A 9,536-nucleotide genomic window follows, 5' to 3' on the forward strand; every position below is an offset into this window, starting at 1 on the left:
GTCTGTCTGTCCCGCTTTTGTGCCCATATATGGAGCTGAGTGATTACGTCACCATGACTCAGCCATAAGCATATAAGGAGTCCCCAAAGCAGCTATACGTCCAAAACCCAAATATGTACGAGCTGCGTTCGCTTCCCGCGTTTGCGCGTCTTACTGGTAATATTAGACTTGGATAAATTAGTAAGATATGTCGTATATTTCCATGTACTGTATGGAGACTGAATATCCACTGGGAATCTCTCGGATACCCAGATAACGTGAAAGGGAGCGAGAGGGCATGGCTGACACAGAACTCCATATATAGGAATAAAGGGACACAGAGAGATAGATACAGAAATCTCCATATATGGGCATAAAAGGGACACAGACAGGTGGGTGGAACGGGTACTCTGACACGGGTCTAGTTGAGTTAAATTTATGTTTACGATCATGCACAGCCAAAACATTACAAGATTCACTTTTAAGATTTTCTGGTCTCAGACCATTGTGTTCCAATACATAATTTGGAAAACAACTTGCATCATGCTAGAAAGCCACTTAGATGCAGTAAGATATTATAAAATCAGTAGCCTAGTTATTAAATAACATGTAGATATAAAACCTTGATCTTTGCAACCAGTTGACAACCGTTGTTCATGCCAATACAGTAACATTCCTCTGCACCAAGCATGTCCTGCATTCTGATGCAGTTAGATATATTTTTACTTGCATCACTCTCAAATAAACATTTAAAAGAAAACATATTAGGAGTTACAGCCCAACACTATGAAGTTATTCATGCAATGCTTCTACAGATACACTCTCCTTCACACACAGGCACAATAGGGTCGAGCTACCTGAGAAAATCTTTTCTTCATTTCATCAAAAATATTCTGTCTGCAAGTCCAAAACACACCCTAATATATGGAGTAGGTTGGGGAAATGACAATATTGTCAATTCAATTTGGAAACACCCGGAATATAATCTGTACAACATCAACAGCATATAAAATTGTAAAGACCTAAAACAGAGGGAAATAAAAGCGTTCAGACCATCCCTTGCTAGAAATATCTAGACTAGATTAAAGGTTTATTTTCATGGATGATAACCAGGTACTGCCAGTTTGCCACAAATGCAACACAATGTATGGGATGATAAAAATAAATTCGTAATGGCAGAAATGTGAATATCATCGTTACAGTGAGTCAAGGGGTGGGAGGATACCATGGTTCCTTTTCACCACCATCCCAGAACCGTCCCAAAACAAAAATTGAACTGTCCCAAAGTGAATGAATCGTCCCATATGTGCAGTAGGTTTTTTGTTAAAGCATATATTTTTAAGCTAAAGCTCTATAGTAATCATAGCTACAACATATAACCCATTGTCTGATTGGATGAGAGGCGAGTGAGTAGGTCCTGTCACTGTGAAAATGCTACCACCATTCCAAGTTAAATAGTTTGAATGATCCGATCTTGAAATAAACAAATAATACACTTGGAGTGTGTTCATTTCCAATGACCAATTATGTAAATTTGACCTTTATTATGACCTTGGACTTTCAACCCAAAAGGGCAGAACCAAAGAATAGAACGATTGGCTGAAAGTTTAAAACAACTCAAAACTTATTTTGAGAATGTACCAACAAGAAACTCAGTGTCTGTGACTGTGTGCCATTCCAGTCAAACTTGGAAACTTCAAACACAAAGTACACTTGTTATTGAGCTTGCTGAAGCCTATAAACTGAGTGCCACTTGAACTTGATACCACTTACATCAACCTAGACTCCTAGAGCAATGGTTTCCAAACTTTTTCATGTCAAGGACCCCCAAATTGACACTAATTAGCCCGCGGTCCCTCCATTAGAAAATATATGCCAAGGAAAGAGCAGATTTACGTCTCTAGCAGTGATTCTCAACCCGTTTAATTTCAAGGACCCCCAGGTTTGACCTGAATTAGGCGACGGTCCCCTATTTAATGGCATTTCTATCTCTGGGACCCCATTTTATATTGTAAAATCAAAGTTAATTTGGTTCCAAACTATCATTTAGCTGGGGAACCCCTTGGAACTCCCTCAAGGACCCCTGGGGGTCCCCGGACCCTGGGAACCACTGACCTGGAGTAAACAGGATGGAGTAGAGCCATGAATTTCATTATTTTATTCTACTTCTATGCTGCATGGTTGCCAGGTTGGTCATTGACATTTGTTTTGTTTGGCTTGTAGTGTCATTGATGTGTCGCCCAGCAGGGATAAATTGCATGGAGTTTATTTTATATATTTAGTTTGTAATGTTAGTCTCACAGAGTAATAGAGTAATTAAATAGTAAAAGGTAGTATACTTTTCACATGGATTCATTACAGTTATGCAGCCACTTTCGAGTCAGTGTATTTGTAATTTTGTACACCCTTTCAACATGAATGGCGTTTAGTATAGCGCAAATCTAAACACTTCGGATCTTAAATAAATGTATATTTATGCACACATTTAGGGGAAATAGATGTAAAATATGTGTGAGAGGCATGCTCATTGCTGGGCAGGAATAGCATACAGTGTTAAATCTCATCTAAAAATATCCTGACTCCACTGATTACTCACAATAATAAATGCATCTATATGCCCGTAAAACAAATGACGCATCTCCCAGTGTTGACGGTTTAACCACGTCATACACGATGTAAATTCGTCACTCATTTAACACAAGTTTGTCGAGGATAACCAAAACTGTGCTAAACATGAAAACGAACCGGGCCTACCCAAGAGTTCACAATTCTGATAGATAACAACACTATCATCTTTGTCAGAAAAGGCCTGTCTTATTCAGATAAGTTTACCACTGATATGGTGACCGGATAACGACAACAATCTGCGTTAAGTGCGTTTACACTTAGAGAATGTTTGGCACGAACAAGTTAACATTCGCTAATAAACGAAACAAATAAAAAAAGTTGAAGACTTTGGCTACATCAAAACAGCGATGCTGTCTTTAATGGTTGTACTCCGTATATAGTTAGTACGACGGTGTCGCGTGTCCAAAAAGAGCAGATCTACAAACTAGCAATGCGTTGCTTCCACGACGCGTTGTTATCTTCATAGCTTTTGTAGATCTTCTCTTTTTGGACAGGCGACGTTAGCTAGCAACCAGCTGCTAGCGTTAACCTGCTAAAGCTAGCTATGATGACATATAGGTAAATGGTTGTCATGACCATAATATAGTTGCTATCTGGTATATGGGTGACGAGCCAGGTGTTACTCATATTATTACATTTTAAAAGGCATTCATCTTCTAAATGTTATCCGAGCTAAAACTTATTCAGAGCTAAACCAGTCAAACTATAGACGCTAGCGGTTAGCCTTGTCACGGAAAGGCCGTTCTGATCGCTTATAGTCCTCCTGTTTGCTCATATAGTTGGCCTGAAAATGTTTTAATCGCGACCGCGTTTTTTATAATAATATTTTTTGTGTCGTGTTTCCTGTCAGGAATGATTGCTGTGCTCGTGTCCAGTTGTCAGTTCCACAATCAGTCCCGTATAGTAATGATATAATTAAACAATAATGTCTCTCACCTCTCTGGGTACGAGCTGGTTCTCTTCGTTGGGCACCATTTCCATTAGGGCGACACTTTTTACACACACATCTAATATATCCAGGTTAACAATGTCAACGGGACAATACGTCGGCGCAAGGCACCGACATTGTGCGGTGTTCTGTTGGGTCTAGGTTCTGCCCGTTCTGGTCGGGCGAATACAACTTGGTAATTAACTTGCGGCGGGCTCACCAAAGTGACACACACTTTCTCACTCTGCTTCCCCCAAACAAACAAGCACAAAGTATACTAAACCTAAACCCCGGCTGCTGCTATCAATGGAGAAAGATGGCCGATGCTCAACTCCGCGAGACTTCAGTCACGGTGTCGAGACGAGACAGCGTCACGAATACTGGACAACTCACCCCGGTGAGTTGTCTTCACTTTCTGACATGGCGGGGTGAGTTGTCTGTACTTTCCGCGGGGGCGAGTTGGTAAAGGGAAAAGACGGACGCGTGCTCGCCCAAGAGACACGGACAGCTCGCCTTAATATTTGCCGACCACATAAGACAGTATAGGCTATAAATGACTATAAGACATTGTTAAAGGTAAGCTGTTATTTTACTTTTGCTATCTGAAGAATGTTCATTAGGGGAGTTATATGGTTGAACTTGAAATAACAAAATTACTATTATTGGATGGGAGAATGATGATGAGAAAAATAGGGTTGAGTGCAATAGGGGACAGAGCTATGCTGTTGTTGATTAATAATCATCTATTTATTCACAAACTAAACATAACTAACTGAAACTTAAAACTTTAGGAATTTAAAAATAGTCTGTAAGCAGTAGTAACCACTCAAGTGATTACCACCATCACCACATGCAGACACACAGTTCAATAAAGTTTAACAATATAGTGTACATTACAACATATTACATAACGTTTTAAAATAGTAGTTCATAATAACAATGACTATATTTGTATTGTTTTATTATGTAGTATCCACATGTCCTGCTGCATAGTGCATACACTTACCTGTGTATTGTATGATGGTTTGATTTGATTTTGAGTGAGGAAACAATGTTGCACATTCATCTAATCATCTGGGTAGCCTACATACAAACAATAATGTTTGTATTTGTAAGGTTTATTAAATGTATGTGTGTGTGTGTGTGTGTGTGTGTGTGTGTGTGTGTGTGTGTGTGTGTGTGTGTGTGTGTGTGTGTGTGCGTGTGTGTGTGTGTGTGTGTGTGTGTGTGTGTGTGTGTGTGTGTGTGTGTGTTGGGGGGTGGCACGTGCATGTTTACAATACACTTGTACAGTTGTACTAGTGCCTGAGCACTTAGTAGTAGTAACACTTGTAATAACAATAACTGTTATTGCAAGACTTCAAATCTAACTTATAATAACAAGTGTACACGACTACACGCGTAACAAGTGCTCATGGATGGCACAGTCACAGTTGTTCTCCCAAGGGTTTAAAATTGGATAAAGTGAGTGTGTAGTGTACACATTTGATTTAGCCTTGCAATGAAAAGGTAGCCTAAAGTTAAAGTGACAATCTTCATCACAGCATAAACCATTTCACAGTCAGAGGAGCATAATGAATCTGCTAAGATGTAGGATATTATTTTATAGTCATAGACATTTTAGTCTTTGCGCTTCGATTACTAGCTGTAGGCTAGCGTTCAGTTTCTCTGAAATACAGATAACAGCCAGTAGAGGGCACACCCAGTATACATTTACAATAGGAACCTAAACATGAATTATGTAAGTCGAGTGCACATTTTCCTCTTTTTCATTCATCTCATTTTCATTATGTTATGTGGATGATGATATTTCCAATCTAATAATATGAATATTATTATGAAATATGAACTTAAGTGTAGTGGAATCCAAACAGCCATAGTAATATTATATATAGCTGATATATTTTGTTGTTTTTGTTGCTGTTGATACTGTTTGTATACAATGTAGGCTAAATAGATTTCCCCCTTGACCAAGGGACTAAATTATTTTCGCTCCTATGCCACCAAAATGTGGAACGCCCTACCAACAGTCATTAAGACGTGTGAATCCCTTGACTCCTTCAAAACCTCTCTCAAAGGGCACCTACGGACGGCTGCAATTCGAAACTGGCCCCCGTAAAATCTGGAAATTAGCTCAGGGTGCTTAATACAGTTCAATACATTACATAATTGCGGTGCATCATCGGAAAACTGGAAGAGAGAGAAATAATTACTTGCAGCAAAGGTTGCGAGTCACACTGGCCTTTTTGTTATTCCAGTTTTATTGGAAAATAGAAATACAAGGATGTTCACTGGCTACTTAAGCAGTTCAGCTTTTATCCGCATGGCTAATGTGAGTGGAATGTTTATCTGACACAGAAGAGCAGGATCCAATTTGTAATATCATAATCATAATATGAGTTTCTGTGGTATTGTAAGAAAAAAACACATTGTTTTTATATTTAATGATCACTAACTCTTTCAATTTTTAAACAAATGCAACAAATACCTGAAAACTGAATTTCTAAAGGAATTCCTTAAAAAAAAAAGAAACAATACTTGTGCTTTGCATGGTTTTAATTAATGACCAGCATAAATGACCATCAGGTTGTCAACAACCATTTGGTCTCGTTAAGACTGATTTATACTTTGTCATACAACAGTGTATGTACAGTATACCGTAAATCACCCCCTTAGTGCTATCCCAGTTAGGGAATGAGTAATTCACAAATGTACTTTTTCAGGCTTCGACAAACCTCATCGTACCACTTTCCATGTGCAGCCACTGACAGAACAACACAGCTCTCCCTCTTGGTGCCTGTGGGCTGCTTCTTGGAGCGGTCCCAGTTGAAGTAGCCGATGGGCACGCTGTTGACGTCGATATATAGGCCCTCTTTCCCTATATCAGCCACGCCAATCCAAAAGTCCTTGGTGCCTGGAGCGCTCCTCTTGGCATAGTCCCTCAGGTCATTGTTCTCATTCACGTCTCGTGGGGTGGCTAGGGTGCCCCCTTGTGCAATGCAGTCTTCATTTGCTGCATGGTAGTGTTTGGGTTCCTCAATAGTAAGGTAGCACTTCCTGTGAGCTTTGATTCCACGAAGGCAAACTGAAAATAAGATATTTTCCATGTGTGAGTATATTGGAAAACAAACTATCTGATATTAAAAGTGGTTTAATAAAAACAATAAAGCATATTTTGGCTCCCCATATATATTATAGTAATTGTTTTTTGTTGTTTTTTTAAATCTCCAAATTCCTCTATCTAACTTTGATTGGTATATTCTTGCTGGTGACTTATAGAAACATTCCTAGTATTCTATGTCAGTCTTGTACCATGGGTCTATAAGATCATTACAATTTCTACAATATCCTCATTATACAACACATTGTTGTATAATGAGCATCGGAATCTCTTCTGAATCTGTGTGTGTGGGTCCTCTCAGAAACACTGACCCTTTCATCTGCCTTTGTGTGCCATGCTGTACCTGTCTGCAAAGCCTGAATCTCTTTCAGCGAGTTCACCTCCTGCCACAGTTTCTCAAGCTGGGACTCCACGTCATCTCCATCGGCAGCTGTATCCATAAATAAAAATAAAAACAGCGTTGGTACGCAACGTTAGTAAGCAGCGTGCACGGCAGTAGATCTTATGCTGGGTACAGTTACCTGTCTGTCGAGCTGGCACCGCCTTCCTGGTTCGAGATGGTCGGCTGTAGCAATGATGGAGCAAGGAGAGGCAAAGCAGCAGAAAGATGGGCTGGAACAGACGTGCCATTTCTCAGATCAGTGGATCCTGTACGAGACACTGACAGAAGAACTAAAAGACCTGCTCTCAGATCAGTGGATCCTGTACGAGACACTGACAGAAGAACTAAAAGACCTGCTCTCAGATCAGTGGATCCTGTACGAGACACTGACAGAAGAACTAAAAGACCTGCCTATATACAGGCCCTCTGTATGCCCCTCTATATACCTCCCCTCCATCGGCTGACGCTATGTTTATTTTTTTCCAAACTTCTGGAGGAGGGGGAGTGGCAGACAGTGATTTCCCTGTCTTTGGCCATTCATAAATATTTACTTGGGACAAGGTTGCAGTTCAGTAAGCAGTTTCCCCCCTTTCATTTCACAAACAAGCTTTAAATTCATTGACTGCTACAGAGTGTTCTGTATGAGAAAATGTTACCATCTCTATACTGTAGTAGATTCCATTCCATCCCTTCCCTTCCACCGTGTGGCTATTTCAGACCTGCTAAATGAATACTGTATACAAGTGATACTGTAAATGGTGTGACTGCTCGTTGTCTACACTGGAGGGGAAAGTGCCAATATCACCATCTCTGTCAACGGAGATTCTTCAAATTTGAAGAATGAAATGATCCGTGTCACAGAATCACATTTATGTACAAAAACTTAATTAATTCACAGTTAACAAACACACAGCGTTGAATATAGAAGACCAGTTCAAAGTGTGATGAAAAAAACTGACTTACAGAACTTTGGAAATAAAGAGGCTATTATTCGACGAGAGGAAGTCCAGTTCCCAGCTCTATTTTTAGAGTGTGATGTTGTGGAGTTTGGACAGATGGGAGAGGGGATTAAGAAAAACTCTGCTGTCTACCTGAAGTATTGTGTTGATGTCTTGGACACGTGGGCTCAACATAGAAACAACTCTCAAAACATCTAAAAAGAACCCGTTTCTATTGGCCTTCAAAATGTATAGGCTACTGTTTTTGGTTAGCCTATTGCCTTTAAGTAATCACATATACTTAATCATCAATATGTTCTTCTGTAATTTCGACACAATACTGTTTTTTGACGGGCGCTCCCCTCCAATGCATAGCTTTCCGAAATTATACGTCATGTGGCAGCCAAGTCAAATGGACGTTTAATGTTTGTTGAGAGGTGCTAGCCCCTCCTACAGCCTTTCGTCACAATCATGTCACATTTTGCCATTGACAATGAAAAGAGAATTTACGTGTGTCTGAACAAATCGGCTTTTTTTGTCAACAATGACTCAACACAAACATTAAATGACAATGAAAGGAGAATAAAGGTGTGACCAAATTTGACTGAGAGACTGCCATTGGATTTTTTTGAAATTTTGTTTTTTCATGTCATATGAAAGCAGGGAATCATAGCTTCAAATTGACATATTGGTTGTTCAGTTTGACCCACCAGTTTTGGAGATATGGCTTGCAGAAAACAGCGAGTTGAGAAAACAGGCTTGAAAGGTTCACTTCTGTTGTCTCTAACATTACACCTAGCTACATGTTTAAGCATTTATTTCATATTTACATGTCGATTTCAGCTCTGATACTTATTTCAGACATGCTCTAGTATGTGAAGAGTATTTGTCTGTCTGTCAATGAGTACTGTCTTACTGTCTGCCTGTCTATGAGTAGCTGTCTGCCTGCCTGTCTATGAGTAGCTGTCTGTCTGCCTGCCTGCCTGTCCAATTGTCCATGAGTAGCTGTCTGTCTGCCTGTCTGAGTAGCTGTCTGCCTGCCTGCCTAATTGTCCATGAGTAGCTGTCTGTCTGCCTGCATATGAGTAGCTGTCTGCCTGCCTGCCTAATTGTCCATGAGTAGCTGTCTGTCTGTCTGCCTGTCCAATTGTCCATGAGTAGCTGTCTGTCTGTCTATGAGTAGCTGTCTGCCTTCCTGCCTGTCCAATTGTCCATGAGTAGCTGTCTGCCTGCCTGTCCAATTCTCCATGAGTAGCTGTCTGTCTGCCTGTCTATGAGTAGCTGTCTGACTGCCTGCCTGTCCAATTCTCCATGAGTAGCTGTCTGTCTGTCTGCCTGTCTATGAGTAGCTGTCTGCCTGCCTGCCAGCCAGCAAGTTGGTTAACAGAAAATAAATTGTTATGGCTGAGTAAAATAAAATACAATAAACACAATTTGCCTGAAAATAGATTACCCAGCTATGACCTATTTCATGAAAAAAAATGAGTAGTGATATGGCTGACTGAGTAAAATAAAACAATCTACCTGAAAATAGATAGCTATAAGTGAAGAGCAATTTCC

General features: G+C 40.0%; 2 protein-coding genes across 3 annotated transcripts in view; both read right to left on the reverse strand.

The window, feature by feature from the left end:
* The window catches only part of usp47 (ubiquitin specific peptidase 47), a 31,708-nt gene extending 27,887 nt beyond the window's left edge, over positions 1-3,821 (reverse strand). Inside the window, exons 1-2 of one of the 2 annotated variants that reach the window (XM_080765103.1) lie at positions 3,544-3,821; positions 837-896 (exon numbers count right to left, since the gene is read on the reverse strand). In XM_080765103.1, the coding sequence (XP_080621229.1) occupies positions 837-896; positions 3,544-3,588 (105 nt within the window). In that variant the 5' untranslated portion in view covers positions 3,589-3,821. The remainder of the gene's footprint in view (positions 1-836; positions 897-3,543) is intronic. The other variant, XM_080765104.1, reaches the window with a different exon arrangement.
* A 1,941-nt stretch (positions 3,822-5,762) lies between these two features.
* clec3a (C-type lectin domain family 3, member A) lies at positions 5,763-7,443 on the reverse strand. The gene is made up of 3 exons (XM_080765657.1): positions 7,178-7,443; positions 7,000-7,086; positions 5,763-6,620 (listed from the first exon to the last, which is right to left on the reverse strand). The coding sequence occupies exons 1-3, from the start codon at positions 7,284-7,286 to the stop codon at positions 6,223-6,225; spliced, it is 594 nt and encodes a 197-aa protein (XP_080621783.1). The 5' UTR covers positions 7,287-7,443; the 3' UTR covers positions 5,763-6,222.
* Between the last annotated feature and the right edge of the window lie 2,093 nt (positions 7,444-9,536).

The sequence above is a fragment of the Protomyctophum bolini genome (genome assembly GCF_963924005.1).
Source record: "Protomyctophum bolini genome assembly, chromosome: 1".
Lineage (NCBI taxonomy): Eukaryota > Metazoa > Chordata > Actinopteri > Myctophiformes > Myctophidae > Protomyctophum > Protomyctophum bolini.